Below are 27565 nucleotides of genomic sequence, written 5' to 3' on the forward strand. Positions count from 1 at the left end.
TTAAGAATCGATTTGTGTATATCTGGTGGGCAGGGGTTTTTGGGAGACCACGAGTTATTGCTTTCATTCGCCAGTTTGACGAATGTCTCCACTGATATTTCTGGAAAGCCTCGTAGTTTGTTTGGGTGTTCCTCCTGGGTGTAGGTGGGGATCGTGGTCCGATCAGGCAGTCGGCTTTGTATGGTTTGTTGGACGCTGGTGATTTTGAAGTGCTCAGCAGGGTCATTGCATAGTTTTGTGGACAGAGTTGGTGTGTTACAAGCCGGAGGGTTTTTGATTTTGTTCATGATTTTGAAGAGTTCTTTTTGGGTGTTTGGTGCTTCGAAGATTAGGTTGTCGTAGTGTTTCCTCTTTGTTTTTAGTATTTCCTTTTTGTATGCGCGGTTGTGTTGTAGGAATTTCATTTTTTTCGCATTGTCGTTTTGTTTTCTCCAATCAAGTTCTAGTCTTCTGTTTTTCCTTTTCATGGTGCCAAGTAGTGGGGTGAACCATTTTGCCATTGCCCGTTTATGAGAAGGAGTGAAGGGTTTTTCTTTGGCGATGTCGTCTATAGTAGTTATAATCCAGAAATGCAACAGGGCTACTTTTGTCCAAGTTGTCGTCTTCCATGAATGTTTGGTGTGGTTTGATAAGCTCCAGGAGTTGAATTAAGTTGGAGTTTTTGATGGTTCTCCAATTTCTTTTCATGGTGTTGTGTTTTGTACGGTTGACTGCTTGTTGGGGTGGTCATTTTGATTACGAAGGGGATGATGAGATGGTCGCTCCAGGGTATTTCAATTGGGGGTGCCATGATGAGGAGTAATTTGTTTGCAAAGATTGCGTCAAGTGTGTGCCCTGCCGAGTGTGTTGCTACTTTGACTAGTTGTTGCAGATTCATGGCTGCTAGTTGGCTGCTTAGCAATTTTTGTATGGTCGTGATTTCTTCAAACCAGTTGAAATCTCTGAGGACTATCAGGTGATTGTGTTTGATGGCTAGGACGGTGGTTGCTTCTGTGAAGGAGTCTACGAAGGTTGCATCGTAGGTTGGTCTATATAAGAGTATGAATTTCAGGTTTGTTTTGGGGCTGTTAGACGTATGATTAGGGATTCGCATTTATTGATGTTTAGTGGATCTTCCTAATTGATATCCAGGTGTTCCTTGTGAATGATTGCCAGCCCCCCTCTTTTGGTTTTTCTATTTGCTTGGATGCATTAGAAGGATTCAGGCAGTTGAGGATGATCTTGTAGTTGTCTAGCTATGTTTCTGTTAGAAACAGGATGTCGATCCCTCCGTCGCAGAGCAGATTGTATATTTCGGTGGCATGTTTGGACATTGACCTCGCATTGATGAGGTTGCAGTGGATCTTTTTGGTGTGGTTTTGCTCGTTAGTTGTTCCTTGTTTTGGTCTGTGGTTGTTTGGTTACGGTGCATCATTATTGGCGTTGATTGGGGGTGGATGAGGATCAGTGAAAGCTGCATCTTTATCGACGCGGTCTGTTAGATTGAAAGCTTGGCTGTTCAATGGCGGTGCTTCTTTATGCCGTTTAGGTCCGTGGAGGATTCCTCTTTGAATTGCTCAGTTAGGTTGATGTTTGGGTTGTTGGATGTTAGATATTCATCTTCGTTTTGTCCAGTGTGGCGTGGGTGTTGAGGGTGTCCTTCTGTTCTTGTGATGTATGGGGTAGGAGTTTATCCACACTCTTCTTCGGTGCTGTCTTTTTCCTGGTTGTCTCGGGCTGTTCTTTGTGTGTCTTGATGTCTGTGTCCTTGGGGTGCCCTGGTTAAGGGGTTGTTGCGAGGTAAGGTGTGAGATTAACTAGTTACTTCCCAACTAACGTTCTTTCGACTGGATGTTACTCCCACATATTCCTCATTTTATGATATTCGTATTCTGCCAGCTTCGCTGCTTCGGAAAAAATTATCGGCATAGGGCTCTGTGCACAAGGTTGTGGCGTTGATGTCCCTCGATGGGCTCCATACCGTGTCGACGTCACCATCAGTATAAATAACTTGAGTCGCGCCCGTTGGTTTCAGTTCTGTTTTTGCGAGGAAATATTCGAGGAACACCCAGGCGTGCCTTATAATTGATACACTTTCCTCTCACGGGGTAGGATGGGAGGGGCAAGGAGGAATACGTGGGAGGAACATCCAGTCGAAAGAATGTTACAGTTGGTAAGTAACTTGTTCTTTGAATGGATTGTGTCCTCCCACATATTCCTCATCTTATGATAGACTCCCATAGCAGTGATAATTTTGGAGGTGGGAGTACTAGTTATTTTTTTCATGGACGCAATGAAGTACCGCCTTGAAGGGTCTTCTCACCTCTGGCATCAGCGAATCCTTCCCCTATTCACTGTGGCGTTCAAGGCTCATGTGTATCCCGTACGTTGTAGAACGTATTCACTAAGCCCTTCTTCGATGTGCTTGACTATCTGGGTGTCTCCTACACTAACAGCGCAGACGACACCCAGATACTCATCCCTATCACAGGAGACTACACAGCTGACACCAAAGCCCTTAACAAGGTTTACTCGGTCATCCAGGCTTGGCTGGCACAGCACGAACTTTGCCTTAACGATGATAAGACTGAACTCTTACTTTTAGGATCAAATCATCGGCTCAACAAATTAGACCAAACTTACAAGTCCTTCATCATTGACGGCAATGACATTAAAGTCTCCAAAGAAACTAAGACGCTAGGGGTCCATCTCGATTCCTCGCTCTCCCTGAACAGACAAATAGATGCAGTTAGGTCAGCATCGGCCTATACTTGCAAACTTATCACTGCCTGTAGACCCTTCCTAAATTCCACCAACTATGTCACACTCGCCAGAACTCTTGTCATGGCTAAAATCGACTACTGTAGTGCTCTACCTAGGGACCAGTCAGTCTAACCTTAATTGCAAACTGTACAAAATAATGCTTTAAGGGCAGCCTTAAACATCCCGAGACGCTCTCATATTTCCTATGTCAGATCGGACTTACGTTGGCTCTCGGTAAAACATAGAATTGCCCTGAAAACCCTAGCTCCGACTCACAAATGTCCGAGCAAAAACGCTCCACCTTACTTGTCCGCTCGCTTCACACGCCACACTGCCACTCGACCTACTAGAGCAGCCCAAACTCACAGCCTCATCCTGCCTAGATGCAAACTCCAAAAAGCTGGTGGGGTGAGTTTCCCTGTTCTTGCCTCCAAACTCTGGAACACCCTGCCCACACCTATCAGAATTGAACCATCATTCCACTCCTTCAAGAACAATGCTAAAACTTGGCTGCTCTCCCAAGACTCATGAGACCTTGACACAGTCCAGACTCCATTTGGGGTTCAGGACTGTATACACTTTCTCTTTGCTCTGCTCCTGTATTGTACGTTGTCAATGGTACCCTCCGGTACATGTATATATCCTGTATATTTTCTTAACTCACTGTAACTACTGTTTTCTTTGTAACATGTTTAAGAGTATGCGCCCGGTTGCTCCTGGGCCTGGTCTTTTGCGCTTTATAAATAAAATAAAATCAAATTGGAGGAAGAAGCATCTAAGCAATAATGCTTGATGAAGGTATGCATTGATGCCCATGTTGTAGCTTAACAGATATCTGCTGCAGGGACTCCCCTTCAGAGCCACAGAAGAAGCCACCCCCCCCTAGTAGAATGGGCTTGAAGCCCATCTGAGGGGTCCTTTCCCGCCAATCTGTAGCACTCAATTATAGCCAGAATGATCCAGCGGTATATGGGTTTTGTCACCGCTAATCCCAATTTATGACCTGTATAACCTATAAAAAGTTGCACATCTTGATGCAATTTTGACATTCTTGAAATGTAAAAACTGAGAGCCCTTTTGGGGTCTAATCTATGCAGTCTCTCCTCTTTGCCCAAATGAGGAGGAGGATAGAATGTTGGCAATATGATTTTTTGTGACAAATGGAAGTCCAAAACTACTTTTGTTAAGAAAGAGGGTTTAACTTGTAGTATATGGAGGTTTACATGAGAGCCTGTAGTTCACTAACTCTGCGGGCTGATAAGGTCACAAGAAGGACAGTCTTTAATGTTAGAAGCCTAAAGGGGCAAGAGTGCAGAGGCTCAAAAGGTATACAAGTTAGAAACTTAAGTACTAGATATAAATCCCAAGTTGGGACATGAAAGGGGACTAGAGGGTACACATTAGTGAGCCCTTTCAAGAATTGTATTAATGGAATTTTGAAGTAAGAAACCTCTTCCGAAGAACGCTTGAAAATGGACAGCGCCGCTAGATATCCTTTGATTGTTCCGATCTGGAGCCCCAGATTGGCTAGATGCAATAGGAAAGAAAGCACCATAGGGGTGCCACATTGAAAAGGGTCTAAATCCTTATCTTTGCACCAGTTACTGAACTTGTTCAAAGACACCGGTACAAAGATTTTGTTGCTGGCTTTCTGGCCGACAGGAAAATCTCCATTAGGTCATCCGGAAGATCCCAATCCTTGCATCTCAACCTCTCAGAAACCATTTGTGAAGGTCGAGTGTCTTGACTTCTGGATGGAGAACCCGACTGTCCTCTTGCGAGAGAAGATCCTCTCTTTGCGGAAGACGTATTGGAGGGCAGATGGACATGTCTAGAAGGTCCGGGTACCACGTCCTCCTGGCCCAATCCGGGGCAATTAGGATCATGGTTTTCCTGAACTTTCTCAACCTCCTGATTACTTGCGGACTCACAGGGACTGGAGGAAACACGTACAGCAGTGGGAACTTCCAGTCCACCACGAATGAGTCTCCTAGTGCTCCTCTCGGAAGAAATTCCCTTGAGCAGTACTGTTCGCACTTCCGGTTTACTGTGGTCGCAAACACATCCACTTGAGGGATTCCCCAAATGGTGACGATCTGCAGAAGGACTTCCTGAGCTAGTTCCCACTCGTGGGAGACTGCTCTGCCTGCTCAGAGCGTCCACCGCTGTGTTCTGCTCTCCAGCTAGGTGAACTGCTGATAGAGATTCCTTCTCGTATTGCCCAGAACCAGAGCTGCATTGCCTCTCTGCACAATGGTAGTGATCCTACGCCTCCTCTCTTGTTGAGGTCGTACATGGACATTGTGTTGTCCGTCATTATCAGGACATTCTTTCCCAGTACAGAGGGCAGAAAGGCGTCTGTTACTGTTATCTCCATTCATGGTTGCCAAAAAGATTCTCCCTTGAGGATGATGTTGCAAGCCCACCATAGTAGATCCTCAGCAACTGTGCTCGAGACTTGCAGAAGATCCGATATATTCCACGAGAACTGGGGACACCGAGTTCTGAGGGCCCATTGAAGGGATCCGATTCTCAACCTGGCCTCTGGCACCAGAAAAATGCAGGATTCCATGAGGCCGAGCAACCTCAGAAAATCGAAGGTCGGCAGATGCTGGGCATTCTGGAACTTTGTTACCATCTGCAGAATGTGGAGAGCTCTCATCTCGGGAGGCGAGGCTTTGCCCGAGGAAGTATCCAAAACTGCTCCGATAAATTGAAGCTCTTGAGATGGTATCATGTGGGACTCCTTGAAATTGAGGGAAGCCCAGTTTGTGAAGGAAGTGACAGGTGATGGATAGATGTTCCTGAGCTTGTTCGGGAGAAAGTGCTCTGATCAACCAATTGTCTAGGTAGGAGTAGACGTGAATCCCCCTCTCCTGAGACTCGCTGCCACAACCACCATCAATTTGGTGAAACCCTCGGGGCGAGGTCAACCCGAATGGCAGAACTCGAAACTGAGTGAGAAATGCCAATCGCGAACCTCAGGTACTTTGTGCTTGAGCTGGATTGGCACATGAAAGTAAGCATCCTGACGGTCCAATGACACCAACCAGTCTTGGAGTTGGAGAGCCTGAAGCATCTGAGAAAGGGTTACCATCTTGAACTTGTCCTTCCTGAGGAACTTGTTTAAGTCCAAGATGGGTCTCAATCCTCCTTTGGGATGAGAAAGTATGGGGAGTACCAACCCTTGTTCCTCTCCGCTACAGGTAGCTGTACTATTGCACCTTTCTCTAGCAGGGTTAAAATTTCCTGCAACAGCAGTGGATCTGGAATTTTGGCAGTTTGTTCCCGGTGGATGGTCGTGAGGCCTTTTTAGGAAGGGAAGACAGTAACCTTGAGCTACTGTTTCCAGTGCCCAAGCATCTGAGGTAATGCCCAGCCATTCTTTCAGATACTGAGAGATTGTGCCTCCCACCACGGTTTTGTGAAACAAGGCCTTAGTGATTTGGAAGCGGCTGCAGGAGCGGCTGAGGGCAAAGATGCCGTTCCTGAGGTTGGCTTTGCAGTCTTTCCTCGTCCGCCACGAGTGATATTTCTATGTCCTCTTTGAAAGGCCGGTCCTCTTCCTCTACCAAAAGAGGAGTAGTACGGAAAAGAACAACCCCTCCAGGAAGATGAGCCCGAACAGGGTTTCTGGGGCTGTCGCATGGAGGCACTAAGATTTAGCTGCCGCTTTTGAGGTCTGTAGTTTTTCTAGGCTTTCATCAGCCTTACTACCAAACAGCCTCAAGCCGTCAAAAGGCATGTTGAGAAGGCTGGGCTGCACATCTGGTGCAAATCCCGACTTCCTCAACCACGCCAATCTGCGTAGCACTGCTTGCAGCCATGGATCTGCTAATACTATCAGCAGTATCCAGTCCAGATCATTGCCTCCTTTCCATCTTTGACAATATTCAGGTAGCCTTACCTTTCCTGGCCTTCCGGAATATGATTAGCCATCGCCGAAATGCAGCCCCACAGGGTATGGGTGAACCTGGCCAGGGTACAGGTCAGATTAGTTGACTTAAGAGCCATGCTACCCGAAGTAAAAACTTTACAGGCCCAAGCATCCACCTTCTTATCCGCTCTATCAGGAGGAATAGACTGATATGCAGTCTGTCTTGAAGTAGTTGCAGCTTTAATAACCAGACTTTCTGGGGTAGGATGCCTGTTTAAATATTCAGGATCAGAACTAGAAGTTCTATACTTCTTAGGAAAATTACTGTTTACTGCAGCAATGTTGTCAGGAACTTCCCAGTTTTTTTCCACCGTTCTCTGAAGTGCCCTATGGAAGGGGAGGACTGGATCTTTCTGGGGGCCCCGATAAAGTATGTCCGTCATATCGTGCTGATCAAAAGTGGGTGAGGCTCTAGCCCAGCCCATGTATTCCACCACTCTATTCATTAAACTCCTGTACATGTTCTGCAGGGTCAGGTTTTGCAAACTCTAGCTCAGGTGATGTATCAATGCCACTAGCAGAGTTGAAGGGTGCCAGACGTCTCATTTTCGATTCTGGATTGATTAGTTCTGCTGGGACCTCTAGTACCATATTGTTCTCCAAAAGGAGAAAACTCCTCTCCTTCAGAGGCACTTTCTTCAAAAATTGAAGACAGTGCAATTTTGGTAAAGGAGTACATTTCCTGTCTTGTTCATAGGTTTTGGTCGAAGGAACCTTCAATGGTATCAAAGGAGTCTTCGAGGACACTGATGATGTCTTCGACACGGGCATCGAAGACGCTTTTGGCTTCGACGTCGAAGCCGTCGGCGTCGACTAAGTCGCAGATGTTTGACGACTTGTTTTTTATATGGTGTCGGAGAAACACTATGAGCAATCTTCGACGATGACTCGAGATTTACGAGTTTCATCCATACTACTGGGTTTTACCACAGTAGTTCCTGACTTCCCTGTGTCGTCCAATGGAGCGACCGGGGTCTGGCTCTTTTGAGACTTCGTCGTTGAGGGGGTCAAGGCCGCATTCTCAAAGACCTCCATCATCTTCCTTCTAAAATTTTCGTGGGGAATCCGACTGGCCGAATCGTACCAATTCGGTAGATGAATCGGATGATGAAGAGGGAGATCTACGTCTCCTTTTTACTTTTTTTGAAGAGCAAGATGAAGAGCGCCTCAATCTACTATGAGATTGGGATCTCTTACGAGTGTCTATGACGATGAGATTCTTTCGAATTGCTCGATTTTTTATGTCTTTTCGACGAGGCCTTCAAGGAGGCCTTAGAAGCTTCCCGCCCCACCGCCAGTTTACCTTTCCTCTCACAAAGGGCCTTCTCCGTCAGACTGACAGGAGCCACAGTCACCGGTTCAATGGTTTGAACCTAGGCACCAGAGACAAATGGGGTGAGGATCTGCGATCAACATCCTCGATCCGCAGTCAATACACTTTTTGAACCCAGTCTTGGGGTTAGAAGGGGTAGAATAAGATGAGATTTGATGAAAATTTCGAAGCGTGCCGTTCGAGGGCAAAGCAATAGGAAAAACGTAAATGAAACAAACGGGCGTGACACTAGTTATTTATACTGATGGTGACATCGACACGGTATAGAGCCCATTGAGGGACAGACGGCATGACCTCTTGCACAGAGCCCTCTGCCAAGAATTTTTTTTCCGAAGCAGCGAAGCTGGCAGGATACAAATATCATAAGATGAGGAATACGTGGGAGGACACAATCCATTCGAAATAAGGATTTTTCCCTTTGGAAGATTGTTCTGGTCGTTTCGGTTTTTGGCGTTGAACATCCGGGTTGATTTTCGTAGCACAGAGCCAGGTCGTTCTTCTCATGTCCGTGGCAATGCAGATGGCACGACCAAAGGTGTCAATGTGGGCCACAGTGGACTCCATGATGTCCTACGCCACCATCTTGGCCTCAGCCAATCCTGCCTTGAATGACGATTGGCTCTGCGCAGGAATCTCTGGGAGGAAATCCACAATTTCCAGCCAGAGCCTCTGGTAAACAGCTGCCAACAAGGCATCCGCGTTGGCTTGACGAAGGTCCAAGGACGTGTTGGAATATAGCTTCTTCCCGTATGCCTCCAAGAGCTTTTCCTCCTTGCCTAGCGGGGCGCAGAGGAGGCGGCTGAGGATGACTGAGGCTTGGAGTATAGTGATGCCGCAGCGATCACCAAGGAGTGTGGCTGAGGATGGGCCGATAGCAAGAGTGTATCCTCCCCTCCATCTGCCTGTACTTAGCGTGAAGGCGTTTGTTCAACGGCTGGACTGAATGGGGCTGGAGCCAACCCTTATTGGCCAAGGCAACTACCTCCTTCTGCATTGGGATCCCCGTTCTAGTCGCAGGACATAGCGTGAGGACTTCTGCGAGGACCACCACTGCTGGTTGCTGAACCTCGGGTTGAGGAAGGGCCAAGTACTCTGCCAGCACTGCCAGACCTTTGTGGAAGGCTATGGCCGAAGATGGCATGTTGGGGTCCTCCTACTCATCTGTGTCCACCAGCGGGTCCTGTTGGTCAGGGACCGGGGAGGGGAGTTGGGAGCCGGGGGCTGCGGTGTGGACACCGGAGACAGAGGCTGGGGCGGAACCGCATGGACATGAGGCTGAACAGAGGCCAAGGGTGCCTGCACCAGAGCCTGAGGGGACGAGCCATTGATGGGAGCATGTCCCTGATGGCCTCCCTTAGGATGTCCTCCATCCGAGGAGATTTCATGAGCCTGAGGAACCATTCAAACAACCTGTCCTCACAGGCTGGTTTGGTGGTAGGCGTTATTGACGGGGTAGCGAGGGGCTGCTGGAGCCGTTGCGTGCCCTGCCCATATGGATGCAGGGGGACCTGCCCTGCGTGAAGGAAGGGTAAGCTGTAGTCCACATACCTGGTTGGCAGCAGTCCCACCTTGACACACGATCCTCCACCTGCTGCGTTGCTTGGAGCGGAGTCGGACGGATATCTGGAGTTTCTGGCACAATTGCATTTTGTCGAGATGCCTTCCATGGGCCTGCGTCGGGTTGCTTGTCTCACTGGGGCCGCCCTGTCCAGGACTCTTCAGTGTGGATCCTACCTTTCCTCAGGCCGAGACCCGGGAGGCATTTCGCCCTCAGCGGATCTGCCAGTAGAACTGCATAGAGGTGCCCCCTCAGACATGTTGCCAGTACTAGGGCATAGCCCCTCGGGTGAAGACCTGGTAAAAGAACCTTCTGGTCCCTCAGCACTGTCACCGGGAGGATCTAACAACCCCTCGGCCTGGCAGCCGGTAGCTGATGCAGCCTTGGTACTTGTGCTGGTACCAAACCGGAGCGGTCCCTACCACACGGACGAGTCCTTGGGAAGGCTTCTCCCTTGCAAGGTGCACTGGAAAAGAGCGGCCCTACCTTGGGCATGGATCAATAATAGACGAACTCCTTTAGGTCCTCTGGAGGCGATCTCTGGAAGCGCTCCTTCAACCTGGCTAGTCTATTCTTCAGAAACCTCGAGGAAAGCGTGTTGCACGTGGTACAAGCTTGCCAGCCCTGGTCAGGGCCAAGGCACCGTAGGCAGAGAGCGTGGCGGTCTTTAGTCAGAAAGACCCAGTCGCAGGATGGACACCTGCTGAACCCTGTAGAAGTTTACATGCGCCAGGGAGGATTGCGACACCCGAGGACAGAGTACCTGAATGATAGAAAGACAAAAAAGAAAGAAGTAGTATCTGCGCATGGAATGACATGGCAGAAGCCAAACCCAGGAGCTCTGGTGAATTTGGACCATTCCAGTCGACGCATAATAGGGGACTGGGGTGTGGTGTCAGAGGACGGAGTCAGGGCACCCCAGTGCGCCTCTAAATTTAAAAGGGGAAGGTTTTTTCTGGTGAAAAAGTTTCCATCTCGCGTCCCTTGGAAGGGGTGCCCATGCAGTATGGAGGAAAGGGGACGGGACAGAGTACAATAGAGAAGTCTTGTGTAGTCCCACACCAGTTGGACTGCACTCATTTTTTACCCAACACTCAGTTGAATGGCTTTAACTAGGCCCTTAGTCGGACTTCAGAAAAACTGTCCTAACACACAGAACATCGTGTCAAAATGTAGAGCACATAAGAATGAGTGAAATAAGGCTCTACTCATTCAGGATATCAAGAAAAATGGTCCAGAAGTCCAGCAAAAGTGCTGGTGGTCTCAAGGAGAGGGGATGAAGCATTATTTCCCTAACTGCTCTAAAGCACCATCCTAATTGACAGTAGCCAATATCCAATCAGCATGGCTGAAGGGGGACTGCAGATAAGAATCAAGGCACTATTAGGTTGAATGGTCTCAAATAAAACCTACTCATGACCAATGTGTTCCACCTATACAAATCAACAATCAAAAAACAGAGCACAGTCTGCTCACCTGTGTGATGAGTAGGAAGAGTTTCCCGTGAAGCCGTGATAGTTTCTGCAAAGTTCGGATTCTGCACTCCATTAACTGGTATAGCGTTCCCAACCTTGGCACCAAATCTGGTAACTACAGGGTAAAAGGTAAATTAAACTTCAAAGTCCATATTTTGGAGTGGAGCCTCCTCCACTCCATACATCAATACAATAAAAGCAGTGGCTTGGCTGCTCATATAGCGCACAATAGGCTACCCGCTTAACAGATCTATCATTCTACCACATTACAGCACAGAATGCAGCTATATCCAAATCTACATTCAGCAACACATCACGATCTGTACATTTATTTATTTTGCATTTGTTAAGGGCACTTAACCCAGGAGGCATGAAGGCGCTGGTCACAGGTGAAGATAGGTTACAGGCATATCAGGTTCTTGGGTCTAGGTTAGGAAGAATTCTCATAAATGTGCCAATTCCTCTCTACCTTAAAGACCCCGTAGCACTATTGTTGAACTTTGTACTTTTAATTCCAAATGTTTTCTGTGTGTGTTTTCTTTGGTTATGGAATCTAACCCACTCCATAGGCATCCTCTTTTCATTTGTGTGTCACAGCACCCTCAGTGCAGTGGCACAGGGAAACCTTTTCAGGCTTTCCCAAGGTTTAAGTACCTTCTCTGGGATAAACTACTGTTTCCCAAAGTACAATAGAGTGCTGGAGGGGTTACTTTGTATCCCCCCCCCCCCCGTGTCTAGATACTCATGTAGCAGTCAAATGCTAACCTTTCCTCTCAAATGGCTGGTGGGAGTGGTTTTACAGCGAACTAGCATGATTTTTCCTGATTGCGAACACAGGTAGCGTTAAATTGTGGGAACCATGTTTTTCAAGATGGTGTCTGAGCCCCCTTTGTAAAAACAGGTCCCAGTCTTTTTTCGTCATTTCTTTGTGGAAAGGTCCTTCTAGAGTTTTGCTCTGCGTGTCAAACCAGGTTTTGTTCCTTTGTTCATTCGCCTTTGGTGGGCTTCAGGAGTGAAGACCGCCCCTGACGCTCAAGTGTGGGGCAGGAAGTGAGGGAGGTGCCTGAAACTCCCTGTGCTTAGTCTCATAGGAGACCCAAATGCACTCTGTGGTGATTGGCTGGCTGGCTGGCAAGGACAGCCACCCTGCTGGGTGAGTGACAGCTAAGCAGGAATTAATGGGAGAGAACTGAATAAAAGGTGAGTCTCTTGGCTTGGAAGGCAGAGTCGACCACTGGAATGAAGGAACCGATGAAGAGCTGGAAGAGGATGGCTGCTTCACTCCTGATCTGTTGGTTTGCCCGGTGAAGCCCTGCTGCAGGTCCAAATCGTCAAGTTCACCTCCATAGAGAAGCCCCTGCAAGGACAACTTCTTCCTTGGAGTTGGTGGGACCAATCAACTCGCAAGTAAGCCACCTGGACACAATCTCGGAGCTGGTTGAATTTCCTCAGAGTTGCTGCAGGAAACCATAGAACCAGGGAGAGGGACACCAGTTTGTGTGCTTTCCTCACAGCCAACGAAATTGAAGTTTGACAAGTGTTAGCTTTTGGACCAGTCCCACTGCAGGAGTCCCCAGACGCCCCCCCTCTTGTCCCTACGACTGAGGCATAGGAACACAGATCTGCAGGAACTGCCAGGAACAGAAGTCTTCAGCTGCATCTTTTTCTTCATTGCAAGGTAGAGTGAATTAAGACAGTACTTGCCTCTTGCGGTGAAAGTGCTTGAAACTTTCACAACTCGCAGGCCTAATCAGCTTGTGACCCAACATATGATTCATCTTTTTACAAACTACTTCCAAGAACTTGTGCAGAGACTTTACCATTTACTTACCAGAACCGCTTTATCCTATCCAAGACTTTAGCCCTTGACTTTGGCCTAGCCTATTGAATTGACTGTTCTGGTGAACTCAAAGTATTTGCACTGTCTAAGAATAATTGTAACCTTTGATGTTCTAATAATCTTTGCCTTTCACTCCTCTTAAAAAGTATTCAGAGATAGTATTGAAGTATATTTGTGTTTATATTGCCTCCTTCTAATGAATGTTTTATAACTGACAGATAAATTAATAAGTATTTACCAAAGAAACCTTGAGTGTAAGTTTATTTGAACACTTGTGATTGTAGACCTCTGTGTAACATTACTGCTCACATTCACCTCTTGAGATAAGCTTGGCTGCTCAGCTCCGCTACCAAAACTGTGGTACAGATTTATGATTTGGCATTTATAACGTGCCTATAGACAAGTGTTTCAAAGGTTGGTTTGCTTAGACCTGTAGTCCTAGTTGTGTGTAGTTGTCCCAAAGGGTACGGCATACAAACTTTGCCTAACAGGCCCCAGTGGTGCAGTAGCACCTGAGCGCTGCTTGCAAATTGCAATCCCTGGGCAAATATTTATAGTTTTGTTTGTACAATTGTTGTTTATGAACACCTTGCATGACTGGTCACGTAGGTATGCACGAGAGCTGAGCAGTGGGGCGCGGGACAACAGAATTGGGAGGCGTGTGGATCCTGGTGCTATGGATTGGCTGCTGGGTGAAATTGGGGGGTTTGCAAGGGAGGGGTGAAGCATGCAGAATTGGCTAGCCACATGGCGTACAACATTAAGGTACTGATGTGGAATGTGCAGGTATTGGGCACATTTGCGCAGAAACCAAGTGAAGTCCTTCATAAATGGGAAGAAAGTCTCCATCGCATTATTACAATAGACCCATCTGTCGGCTGAGGATCTTGCACGGATTAGGGAGAGATGGGGCGGACAAGAGGATGGGCATACTCCAAATATGCTAGTGGGGGGTGTTGACTTGGTTTCATCCCAGTGTGCCGTTCCACAAGATGGGGGAGGAAGTGGATAAGGAAGGAAGGTACTTAATCTTGTGGGGGCTATATAGACCAACTTTAAGTGTGCACAATCCTCTCCCGTTTCCCCAATCACGGTATTCCAACACACATCAATGTGGTTGGCACTAAAATTGCACAACACAGTGAATGCTTTATCATATGGGGAAGGGGTATTTTAATTGCGCTAGGGACCAATTACTGGACTGGTCGACTCCGCCTAGAGGCGCAGTGGGACCTGCACCCTAGCTCTAAACGCTGCTCTTACTCCTATAACTCATCGCCTCACTGTCTTTATACCGAAATAGACTACTTCTTTGTGGGCAGGACCCAGATGTCGGAAATGGGGGCAATCCATCTCCGACCACTCGCCGCTGATGATTGAATGGGCCATGAGAGGTCCTTGAGCCCCACACCCATCCCAATGTGGTGCATGCCTACCGATGCCCTGATGGACCAAGTCTTTAAGGATGGCCTCAAAGGGAAACTGGTGGACTTCTTGGAACATAATGTGGGCAGCGTGAGAGTGTGGGGAACTGTATGGGAGACACAAAGTGGTTGTGAGGGGTGAAGTAATGGCTAGTGCGGTGGGCACCATGTAAAAGATGATGCCTATGGAGTTTGTCAGGCTCCATAACCAAAAGAAACAAAAGTTCAAAAATCACATTAAAATACGGGAGTGGGGAAAAGGGTCTCTCCGGGATTAAAAAAAAATCAGGTCATCAAAATCAAGCAAAGTTGCTGGGGGTCTCTAAGGTGGGCGGAATTATCACATTTCTGAGAATTCTCCAGAAAAGCGCCGTCCAAGACACTTGGTGTTGGCGCAAAAAGTCCATCTCGCACCTCAGGCTGTGACCTGGAAGGCGTATTGCCCTCTGCAGAGCTGCCAGTAGTGCTGCGTTAAGGCGCCCCCTCGGACATGAGCCGGTACTAGGGCATTACCCCTCGGGAGTAACCCCGGTAAAAGAATCTTGCCGTCCCTCAGCGCAGACACCGGAAGACCCCTCAGCCGTGAGTCCAGTAGCTTGACTAGCCTCGGTACGTGTGCTGGTGCTAGAACCCAAGAGGTTCCTCCCGGTCAGGCGCTTCTTTGGGAAGGTGTCACCTTTAACGGGGGCGATGTGAATAGAGGCCTTTCCTTCAGCCTCAAGCAATGTTTGACAAAGTCCTTTAGGTCCTACGGAGGCGACTTCTGGAAGAGCTCCCTCCACCCAGCTAGCCTGTTCTTCTGTGCCCGTGGAGTCAGTGCGTCGCACGCGGAACAACCTTTCCAGCCGTGGTCGGGGCCAAGGCAGCGGGGGCGAAGGGCATGGCGGCGTCGACATGCGCCGGGGAGGAGCGTGGCAGAGGACCAAGTATCTATTGAAAGAAAAAGATAGAATATCCGGCGAAGAGCGCGTGGTATTACATGGCCGAAGCCAAACCCAGTAGTGCTGGTGAATTCGGCCCGTTCCCGTTGAAACAGAAAAGGGGACAGAGCAGTGGCCCGGTGGGCGGAGTCAGGCGAGCGCATGCTCCCAGGGCCGCGCCTCTAAATTTAAAGGGTAAGATTTTTTCTGGTGTTAAAGGTTCCGGCTCCCATCCCTCGCGAGGGACACCCATACAGAATGGAGGAAAGGGGAAGGGGAAGGGACGCAAGAGTAAAAGATTATTAGAATAAAACAAGAGATATCTCACAAATATTATGAAGCAGGCAAGTACTTTTGGTAACCCCCGATACAAAGTTAGTTAACCACTTCCTGGAAGGAAGACCGAACACAGTCAGAGGCAAGAAGTCATTCAGGGAGCCAGGCCAAAGTCAAATGGACAAAAGTCTAGAAGAGCTGAAGCAATTCAGTCTTGCACAAGGTTTTAGAAGTCTTTGTAGAAAAGAAGAAATCAAAGTAGGGCCACAAGCTGATTAGGCTTCTGAGGTAAAGAAGCTGTTAGCAACTCTACAGAAGCAACCAAGATAAGTCTCCACTGAGAACAAGCGAGGCTACACAACAAGAGATAAGTTCTTAGACTGTACAGTACCTTTGGTTAGAAGAAATGGTTCCAGCTGGCTTCTGTTCCTGTGCAGCTATGCAGATCCTGTGTTGCTGGACCTCAGTCGTGGGAACAAGAGGGAGGACGTCTGGAGGGCTCGCGACGGGACCGTTGGCAAAAGAAAAGGACCAACTTCTATTCAGTGGCACTTCACAGCTTCAGCTCCTCATGTCTCAGCAAATAGCACCACCACAGACTCTTGGCTGTTGAGATGGGCTTTCCTTGCATCTGGGGTCCAGCATTCTGTTGATGTGGCGAAGGCGCAGTCAGTCCTACTTCCTGGGAGTCCAGAGGATCTTCCTGGAGCTCTTGGCCAACTTAAAAGCAACCACACAACCTGGTGTCCCTCTCCCTGGCTATTCGGTTCCACAGCAACGGAAGTGGAATTACAACCAGCTATGAGAGGATGTACAGTCGGCTTACTTTGGAGTTGATTGGTCTGACCAACTCAAGGGGAGAAGTAGTCTTTGCAGGGCTTCTCTAGTTGAAAAAAAAATGGGAGTTTCAGCACAGCAGCAGGGCTTCACCGGGCAAACCAACGGTCCAGGAGTTGCAGCAGGCATCTCTTCCAAGTAGTTCTTCGGTTCCTTCGTTCAGTGGTCGACTCTGCCTTACAAGCCAAAAAAGCCTCTCCTTTTATGCAGGTTTCTCCCATTCATTCCAACCTAGCTGTCACCCAGCAGGGGGGTTGTCTGGAAAGCCAGTCGGCCAATCACCTAAGAGTGCATTCCTGTCTCCTAGGAGACTAGGCAAAGGGGGTTTCGGGCACCTCCCTCACTTCCTGCCCCAACCAGAAACCCTGGAGCCAGAGGCAGGCTTCACTTGTGAATCCCGCCAAAGGCAAATTGAACAAAGGGACCAAACTGGTTTGGCGTGCAGAGCAAAGCTTAAGGACCTTTCAAACGAGAAATGGCAAAAAAAAAAAAGACTGGGGCCATTTTGCCAGAAAATGGCACCGATGGGTGCTTTACCGTGGCTGCGAACGCAACCTGCGCTAAAAACACAATTATAGTAAAAAGTAAACCACTGCCACTAGTCATTCAGCGAGGAAAGGGTAACAAAAATGTTACATGAGAAGCTAGACAAAGGGGATACTAAGTAACCCGTCCAGCACCCTATTGTAAGATAGTATGTGCTGGGTCTAGGGAAGATACAAACGTAAGTAAGGAACAAGTTACTTACCTGTAACTGGTTCTCCAGCATGGGTCGGGCATGGATTCACATGCTCATGAATATTCCCCCGTTGTCATGATCTCTGCTTCCAAAAGGTCAGGGTTTTCCCAACTCCCTTGGAAGCAGATCCATAACCCAGGTTCCGAGTGCCAACCAGTCCCAATTGGGACCTTTTGGACCCAGTCCTGGCGCCAGTGGCACCAGGCTCATAAATATGCCCAGTCCCAGCGCTGGAAGCGCCGGGCTCATAATGCTTGGGTGGACTTACCTGCAGCAGACCATGCTGCTTACTTGCCTGCCAGTTGAGCCTCTGATCCTCTTCTGTTTGGAACTACTTTTCCTGTGGGGTGGGGCAGGAGCCACTCCCTAGATTCAGAACACTGGAACTCTTCTGGAAAGCAGGAACTCTTTTCTTACCTAGGCGTGGCTGTGGAAGGAGACACCTAAGCACTACAGGAGGCTATTTAAACCACACCCGATGGATGAATCTTGCTTTGCGTTATTCTGCATCCTCTGCAGCAGAACGCTCATCGTGTCTTCTGCATCTGATCCTGGGCCTAAGGAAAAAGGCTTCCCATCCTGAATCCAGTCTTCAGCAACACCTATAAAGACAAGAAAGAACAGGTTAGCATTACGGTCTTCAGTGACAGCTCTTCACTTACCTGGTCCATCGGCTGTCACCAACGCCTCGCGCTGCATTCCGGCATCTGAAAGACAAAGGCTTACCTACTCTTCGTGCGCTCCGGAGGTCTTCACACTGCATTCCGGCATCTGAAAGACAAAAGCTTACCAACCCTTCGCACGCTCCGGAGGCCTTCGGCGCTGCATCCCGCATCTGAAAGACAAAACAAGGTGCGTTTAAAGACATTGGGGAACTTTAATACTCACGTGCCATTACTCCTTTCCACATCTAACCCAGTGGTTATTCCGGCACCCTGCAGCCGCTCCGAACTTGTACCTGCAAAATAAAAAGACAGTTAGAGCGCATCGTGAAGCAGGCAACAAGCGCTTACTTACGTGCTTCCAGGCGCTTCTATTCATCACACGGGCTCCATCTTCAACTCACTTCAGCCCGTCATCCGCCATCGCCGGAACCCTGCAAAACAAGAAACATCATTACTAAAGACATTAGAATTACTCGAAACTTACCGTGCGTGCAGTAAACGACGGACAGCAGTCCTCTGAAGTCAAGAGGCCTGCTCCCCTTATCCAGTGAAGAAACTGGTTACAGCACCCTGCCCCGAGGCAGATGGAGAGGACAGCGTTCACTTACCTAAGGTGAGAGCGTTAACCTTTGGGGTTCTACCCGAGAAGAGAAAGGGAAGAAGAGAGAGACATTCAATAACCCAGTTCCTTAATCCCATATTTTCTATCTGCAGACATCTTACCCTTCGAGTCGGACATACAGTGCACAGAGGTCCAGCCCAAAGAGCCAGCCGTGTGTTACACATCACCTTTGAAGATACGGTATACGCCCAGTCAAGACCGGCGCCTCTACGGGAATCAGGTGAGCGTTACACCCGTCAGGCTGGGAATCCTTGGTAAAGAAAAAAATCAGTTTGGTTATTAGTAGAAAGGCAGTTCACAAACTAATCACTGGTCTTTGGGTCATACTGCCCCCCAGCCAACGACTGCCCTATACCTAAGCCCCTCCTCCAGCAACCCTCTTCAGATTTGGTAGCACGTACAGTGGCAGTAGGACCAAGAGCAGAGCCGCAGAGGGGTTGGAGTGAGGGTTCGCATGTGAATCCATGCTGGAGAACAGTTACAGGTAAGTAACTTGTTCCTTCTCCAGCATGGGGTCTGGCATGGATTCACATGCTCATGAATACAATACATAGCAGTACACAGATGCACAACCACGGGAAGTGGCAAGTGTCAACATTAATGATTGAAACAACTCAACATTAAGCATCTCTTACCTCCTCACCAGGCTCACCTTCAAGCGAACAGGTTGCACAGCACTGCCTGGCCGACTCTGGACTCCTCCCTGGAATCCCGGTCGACGCTGTAGAATCCCGTGAAGGTGTGAGTCAACCTCCACGTAGCAGCCCTGCAGATGTCCAACAGGTGCACACCAAACAGGAACGCCATAGTTGCAGTGATCGCTCTGGTTGAATGGGCTCTCGGACGGCAGGGCAACGGTCGGTTTGCCATCCGGGGACATTGCATGATGCAGCCGGAGAGCCATCTGGAAATGGAAGCCTTAGAGAGGGCCTTCCCTTGGTTCACAGGTCCAAAGTTCACAAACAGCTGTGATGTCTTCCGAAAACTCTTTGTGCGGTCCACGTAGAACTTCAGCACTCTAGCCACATCCAGCGAGTGCAAAGTCCTCTCAGCCAGCGACAAAGGCGACGGGAAGAAAACCGGTTACACCAAGGGCTCGTTGAGATGGAAGTCCGACGGCACCTTGGGCATGAATGAGGGGTGCGTCCTCAGCACTACCCTTGTCTCGTGGAATTTACAGGAGAGGGCCTGGATCTCTCCCACTCGTGCGGAGGTGATGGCCACAAGAAACGCCGTCTTCCACGATAGGAACTTCCGCAGTGCCGAATGCAAGGGCTCAAATGGGGAACCCATGAGCCTGGTCAGCACCACGTTGAGCTCCCACACCGGGGCCAAGGCCTTCACCAGCGGGAACGAGCGGAACAGTCCTTTCATGAACTCCTTTACCAGGGGGTGAGACCACAGCCCCAGAGTTCTGTTGTAGCGGGATATAGCCGCCAGGTGGATCTTGATGGAGGCATGTGCCAGGCCCGCTTTGGCCAGCGACAGCAAGTACGGCAGCACTTGAGGGGCCGTAATACGTAGAAGGTTGATCTTCTGTGCACAGCACCAGACAGAACCTCTTCCACTTATGTCCATAGCACTTAAGAGTCGAGGACCCCATGGCCTTTGCAAGTACCTCCTTGCAGCCCGCCGGGATATCGTAGCCTCCGAACTCTAGTGCTACAGCAGCCAGGCTTGCAGGTTCAGCGATCCCGGGTCGTGATGTAGGACGTCGCCTCCTTCCCTGGCCAGAAGATCTGCGTCCGTCGACAGTTTGACTGGGTAGGGGGGTGGGATGACGCTGACAAGTCCAGGAGGTCCCGGAACCATATCTGCCTCAGCCACGCCGGTGCAACGAGGATCATCCTGCACCGGAGGGAACGTGTACAGGAACATTGATGTGCAGGGACCTCTCCGGGAGCCAAAGGCCTCTTGCGTGGAGATCTCTGTTGTGCGCTCCCCAACCCTCCAGGGAGGCGTCCGTCAGTTTCCTGGTGTGTTGGGGTCTGGAAGTCCATGCCCGCTGCGAGATGCGCGCATGTGCCCGCTGTGAGATGCACGCAGGTGCCCCACCACTGGATCGCTTGACGGAAAGTTGTTGAGGGAGAGCTTGTCTTCGAAACTCCCCACCACTTACATCCAAGGGGCGTCGAGGAACTCCTGCAGTGGTCCATCAGCAGCCTGCACAGGCACATGAGGTAGATGCAAGATGACATCATGCCGAGCAGGGACTTGATGGACCTCACCCTGGCCACTTCCATGGTCAACAGCCGTTGTACCTTGCCCAGGATGGCCTTCATCCTCTCCTCTGACAGAGAAGCCAACCGCACCACTGTGGAGTCTGGCTCCCAGGAACAGGGCATCCTGCGACAGTACCAAGTGGGACTTCGCAAAGTTGATTGAAAATCCCAGTTCCTTGAGCAGGCAGACGTTCTTCGTTGTGTGGTCGACAGCGAGTTCTCTTGACTTTGCCCGGATCGTCCAGGTAGGGATACATGTGGATGCCCTGCAGGGACAACCGCGCCGCCACCAGTGCCAGGCACTTGGTAAAGACCCTTGGGGCCGACTTCAACCCGAAGGGCAGGGCCTTGAACTGGTAGTGCTGCCCATGGACCACGAAACGTAGGAACTTTCGATGCCCTTTGTGTATGGGGATGTGAAAGTAAGCATCCTCAAAGTCTAGCGACGATAAGAAGTCTCCTTCCTCCAGCTGTCCCAGCATGTGCTGAAGGGTAACCAGCCGGAACATTGGGGCCTTGATGTATTTGTTGAGGCGCCAAAGGTCCAGAATGGGTCGCCAGCCGCCAGTCTTCCTTGGGACAAGGAAGTACCGCAAGTATACTCCGAAGCCTCTATGGGACGAGTTCTATCGCACCCTTTCTCAGCATGGCTTGTACCTCCAGAAGCAGCTGTGGAACATGGTTTTCTTTCCTGGCCACAGGAGTGAAATGGGGGCAATTTGTTTGAAACTCCGAGTGTGCCCATAGGCCAGGGCATCCAGCACCCAATGGTCGCTGGAAATGGACTCCCACATGCCGACGAAGTTCGCCAGCCGGCCTCCCACCAGGGTGCTTAGGTAACCTTGTCCTCATCTCCGTACACAGGGTCTGCAAAGTCATTAAGATTGCTCCTGAATTGTCCTGTGGCGTAGGCATCGGTTGCGATGGGAGCGACAGCTGGGGCGCGGGGGGGCTCCTCCGTTTCCTACACGGCTCGCGGCTCCACCATTGCTCTTCGCCTGCCTCGTCGGGATCCTTCCCATAGGTCCCGACCTACTCAATCTTGTCCAGGATAGCTGTGACGCCAGCCAGCTCATCCTCGGAGGTGGTATCTGTGTCTGTTAGGGCTACCGTGCCCCCCCCTTTCTCGTCCCAGGGTTTCACGGGGGTCTTCGATAGGCTGGAAAGAGGTTTCCCTCTGCGGTGGCAGGGAACCTCTAGGCCCTGAAGTCGTCACCACTGGGGTAGCTTCCGCAGGCTTCGCCAGGGCCACCACGACTCCTTCAATAGAGGCCTTCGCCGGGTGAATCAGGGCCTTCACGACCTTGGGGAGAGGGGGGAGGGGAGTCTCTGCCCCCCCCCCACCCCTTGGCTTTCTCCGTCGGGATCGACCAGGGCTTCTCCGGAAGCTTACCCGGGTTCTCCCGACTGCCCCTCTCCACCCCCCCCGAGCCAAAGCGCTGGCTCATGGATGATTGCGTCGGTGACATTGCGCCCTGCCTGGCAGCCGTGGAACCCCTCCAGCCAGTTGGTGAGCGGAGTAAGACGGTCCTTCGTTGTCCGGGCGGACATGTTCTTACAGAACGCAGTCCTCCACGTGCGACTTGTCGGTGTGAAGTTGGTCAAGGCACTGGGAGTGTTCATCTTCCTTTAAGACATTCGGTAATCCACAACCTGGGCAGTTCCTGAACAGTTTGGATCGAGTAGGTGTCGAATCTCCTTTGTCCTGGGCCATGTCCGAAGCGGGGTAGGCCTCAAAAGGTCTTCCGTAATCCTCCATGAAGTGTAATTCGATGAAAATTCACCCTTGAGGAGCATAGAAAATCCCGAAACGGGTCCCTGTTGATCGGAAGTAGAATTGGTGGAGCTTGATGCTCGAATTGACCGAAAAAATAAAGCGTAAACTCTTTGAAAAGACAATACGCAATAAATGCTCGAGAGCTACAGCACGAGGACTCCCAACACGTGAACGTGCGGTAAAAATCTGAAGATGGCTCCTGGAGGAGGGGCTTAGGTCGAGGGCAGTCATTGGCTGGGGGCAGTATGACCCAGAGACAAGTGCTTGGTTAAGACATTTCAGAAACAAAACTGATTTTTTCTTTACCAAGGATTCCCAGCCTGACGATGGGGAATATTCATGAGCATGTGAATCCATGCCAGACCCCATGCTGGAGAAAGTCAATTTCACTTTACTAGTCTTGGAAACAGTTTCGCCAAGAAAAGGTATTTAAACATTTGGGAAATACAAGACATACCTGTGCCACTGCACTGATGCCTATGGAGTTTTTCAGACTCCACACCCAAAAGAAACAGTGTTAAAAATCAGTACATGAGAGAGTGGGGAAAAGGGCCTCACTCTCTAGGTTAAAAGAATCAAGTCCTCAAAATCCAGCAAAGTTTCTGGGGGTCTCTAAGGCAGAGGGAATTAGCAAATGTCTGAGAATTCTCCCTAACAGTCATCACATTTGCTGTACTGTCCTTCACTGTACCACTGGCACCACAACTGTTCTAATGCATCTTTGACTGTACCTTTGCCATCACAATATGGCACCTCAACTGCCCAATATGCCCTTTTCTTCCATGCCTACTGACCACATTCCACCCCACTCAGACCTAGCCAACCCTCAGATACTACCTAGTCTCCCTCGCACTACCATAGACAGGAACTTAGGACTCAGAGCTAGATTAGCCAAAATCTACGAGCCATTGGCCCGCTCGCTGCATACCATACAAAAGTCCTTAAAGCCGCTACCTCAACTTAACCCTAACACTAAAAACCCTAACTCTCATCATAACCTCAATTCTAACCCCTTACTCACCCACCATAGCCAGAGCACACAAATTCAAGATAAACGCCATACTAGCGCTACTGAAAACACAACTACCAACATAAAGACAGCCAGCCCTAAAATCATGGGAGCCCTAATTAACGCCAGATCCTTAGTAGCACATGCTACAGAAATAGCAGATCTAATCCTCAAAGACGACCTAGACTTCCTCGCCATCACTGAGACCTGGTTACACCCTGCAGCAGGCCCTATGATTATGCTAGCAGTCCCAGACAAGTACACCATCCTGAGGCAAGATCGCCCCAAGTCCAGAGGAGGGGGTGTCGCCATTATACATAAACTCAGCCTACACATGAGACTCGCTACACCTTCCAATGTCCAATCCTGCGAAAACTTGTCAGTCAAAGTCCCACTCACTAACACCCAAACCCTCACCATACATTTGATTTACCGCCCACCAGGACCCATCGGTACCTTTGATGAAGACCTTAACGCTATCCTAACTAGCAACCTCAAAACCTCAGCACAAGTCCTTACCTTGGGGGACTTTAACCTAGGCTACAACGACCCAGCAGACCCTATATCCAACGCTATAGGCACCACCCTTGTTGAACTAGGGTTCACACAAAGAACCATGGCCCCTACTCATTCAAAAGGTAGAATACTCGACTGGGTGGCCGATCACAACTGCGTAGCAAATATTACCAATATCTCACCTCTAATCTGGACTGACCACCACCTAGTTTCGTTCCGGTTAACCACAGACAGACCTACACCCCTGCCTATCACTACAGCCCCACCTATTCTCACCAGAAACAAGAAAAACATTACAGCAGAAAGACTCATCCCGAACCTACTCCCAAAACTCGACACACTCTCGAACATGGCGGACCCAGAGATCCTAGTTGAGGAATATAATAAAGCCATGGCCTCAGCACTGGACCTCATCGCCCCTCTCAAACTCAAACCGAGCAAACAGAAATCACACCTTAACAAATGGTACACACCATTCCTTAAAAACTTGAGGCAACAAAAGAGAAACTGCGAAGTCACTTGGAAAAAATGCCCCTCAGCTGCTAACAAATTCAATCTATCTAAAATATCTGCCCTCTACAAAAAAGAAATATATGTGGCCAAACGAACGTCCTATGACTCTCGTATATCATCAGCCAAATCAAACATGAAAGAACTCTTCTCCATTCTCAAAGAAGTTGAAACTCCCATACTACCCCCTGATACCTGCACCAAAGATAAAAACTGGTGCTCAGAAATTCAGAATGCCCTGACTAATAAGATCAAGACCCTTCAAACCAAAATCTCCAGCAAAAAAGAGACCGTAAAAGACATGCCCCCTTCTAAAAAACCGGACAAGTGTACAACTACAGACCCCATGCGCTTCAAGTTCACTAAAGTCAACACACTCGATGTGGAAAAAATCATCTTGTCCCTGAGACCATCTAACTGCCAGGGAGACCTCTGCCCGGCACAGCTCATCAAAGACGCTGCCCGCGATCTTTCACCCTTCATCACGAAATTGATCAATGCCTCTTTCTCCACCGGCTCCATCCCTAGCAATCTAAAACAATCTTGGGTACTTCCCTTACTAAAAAAACCTACTCTCGACCCAGCCATACCCACCAATTACCGACCTATAACGACTGTTCCCTTCCTACTAAAAATCTTAGATAAGGTAGCGTATGTTCAAATACAGAAACACCTGGAAGAACACCACCTCTTAGGATCTAGACAATCTGGGTTCCGCCCTCAACACGGGACTGAGACTGCTCTCATCGACCTGAAAGCTCAGATTGATACACTTAGGGACAAAGGACAAGTTGCCTTGCTCCTCCTTCTCGACCTATCTGCAGCTTTCGACCTGGTCGACCACTCTGTCTTATGCTCACACCTCCACACAGCAGCACACTTCTCTCCCGAGGCCATCTCATGGATCACCTCATTCCTTAACGGAAGAACCATGAGGGTATTTTCGCCTACAGCTGCAGCAGACCCTATACCTATCACCTGTGGTGTTCCACAGGGCTCCTGCGTCTCCCCTACATTGTACAATATATTCACTAAGCCCCTTTTCGATGATTTGGATCATCTCGGTATCACCTACACTAACTATGCAGATGATACTCATATCCTCCTTCCGCTTTCTGGAGATTATGGAAAGGATTTGGCCTTGCTGAATAGGGTGTACATCATCATCCAGGCATGGATGGCCACTCATGGACTATGCCTGAATGATGAAAAAACAGAGCTTATCATCTTGGGAACAACACATAGTCTAGGGAAACTCAGCCCGGACTACAATTCCTTCATGATAGATGGGAATAACATCAAAGTTGGACAGGAGGTCAAAACACTGGGCTTTTACCTGGATTCTAACCTCTCCTTCAAAAGACAACTTAGCTCACTGGCATCTTCATCTGCCTACACATGCAAATTAATCCGCTCAGCTAAACCATTTTTGTCAGACACTAGTTGCCTTACACTCGCTAGAGCCCTCATTCTATCCCGCCTTGACTACTGCAACGCCCTCTACCTGGGAACTTCCAAGGCTACTACCAACAAGTTACAAACCCTCCAGAATAACGCCCTGAGAGCAGCCTTGGGCATCCCCAGAAGAGAGCATATATCAGGTTTCAGCCAACAGAATAACTGGCTTTCCACCAGAGACAAAATTCTCCTAAAAACGGCCTCACTTACTTACAAATCTCTTAACAACGCTGCCCCAATCTACTTGACTAACAGATTCCATAGACAAGCCTCCGCAAGACCACTCAGAACTGCTTACAAAGATTGCCTCTCTGTCCCAAATTACAAACTTGCCACCATAGGAGGTAATAGTTTCCCGGTAAAGGCAGCGAAACTATGGAACTCTCTGCCCCCCAACCTCAGAGTAGACATGCCCTACCTGAATTTCCGTTCCAAGGTAATTTCATGGCTCAAACTGAAGGACAGCCAAAATAGATAAGTGCTAAAGCCACCCTCTCGCGATCCGCAATCGTTTAACTTGTGTGCCACCTTCCAATTTGTATATACTGTATATATTGTGTGTTCTCATCTACTGCTCTGTACATTCTCTATGCTATTTGAACTTGTATACTTTGTAACTAAGCTTTGCATATTCTTGTAAATGTTGCGCCCTGATACCCTCGGGTACAATAGCGCATTATAAATAATAAAACAAACAAACAAACAACGGTTGTACTATATCTTATGACTGCATCTAAGCAAGTCTTCCTGTAACAGTGCCACGATGGCCCAGGGCCGTTTGTGCTTTTTATAAATCCAAATAAATAAAATCAATACAAATTTTAAGATTGTGTGTTGGGTCTAGAAAGTTAGTGAAGTCAATTTCACTTCACTGCTCTTGGAAACAGTTTCACCAAGTGAAGGTATTTAAACATTTGGGAAATCTAAGACTTCCCTGTGCCACTGCACTGAAGATGCTGTGTGTCACAATGTAAGATGATGCCTATGGAGTTTTGCCAAAGTGAAAAGAAAGAATCAAAGTCACAGAAACAAATACGCAAGAGAGTGGGAAAAAGGACTCGCTCTCTCCAGGTTACAAATTAAAAGTCCTAAAGTCCAGCAAAAAGCTGGGGTGTCTGTAAGGTAGAAGGGAATTAGCACATTTCTGAGAATTCTCCCTACCACAGTGGCATTTGTTTTAATTTAGCAATGATGGCGGAGTGTCATTGGCGGTATTGTGGAAATGCAGTGATAAGGTGTCACATAGGGCTCGGGAGATTGGTGGGGGCTGGCTAGAGCATGCATGGCATTTGAATTTGGTTATGATTCTATGTAGTTCCTTGCTCTGGTTTCGCGCATTTAGGATTCTGTTCCCATAGAATGTTTTCTTGCTTTTATGATTTCCAATCTGTATGTTCTGGTTGTTCTCGCGAGGGCAGTTTTGTTCTGTGCTGAAGGGCCGGCTCTGAAGGTCCGTTCCAGAAAGTGCTTGAGAGTTTTGAGCGATTTGAGATTGGCGGTGAACCACTTGAGTGTTGGTCCTTATCTCTGAGAGGTCTATTTTGTTGGAATGAGGTGTGCAAGGGCGTTTGTAAGCCAACGGTCCAAGGATTCGATCACTGGTAAACCTTCCTGGAGGCCAATCGTAGGAAGCGAGTTGAGGAGCGTGTGTGCTAGATCTGGGGTAATCACGACTTTGATCAATAGTTCAGTGGTAGTGGGTGGT

At 48.9% G+C, this 27565-nt stretch overlaps 1 protein-coding gene across 1 annotated transcript in view; it reads right to left on the reverse strand.

Moving 5' to 3' along the window:
• The window catches only part of WDR43 (WD repeat domain 43), a 489892-nt gene that overhangs the window by 72764 nt on the left and 389563 nt on the right, over positions 1 to 27565 (reverse strand). The window contains exon 15 of the mRNA XM_069608719.1: positions 11047 to 11160. Coding sequence (XP_069464820.1) covers positions 11047 to 11160 — 114 coding nt within the window. The remainder of the gene's footprint in view (positions 1 to 11046; positions 11161 to 27565) is intronic.

This window comes from Ambystoma mexicanum, chromosome 4q (genome assembly GCF_040938575.1).
Source record: "Ambystoma mexicanum isolate Mex_15411 chromosome 4q, UKY_AmexF1_1, whole genome shotgun sequence".
In the NCBI taxonomy this organism is placed as follows: Eukaryota; Metazoa; Chordata; class Amphibia; order Caudata; family Ambystomatidae; genus Ambystoma; species Ambystoma mexicanum.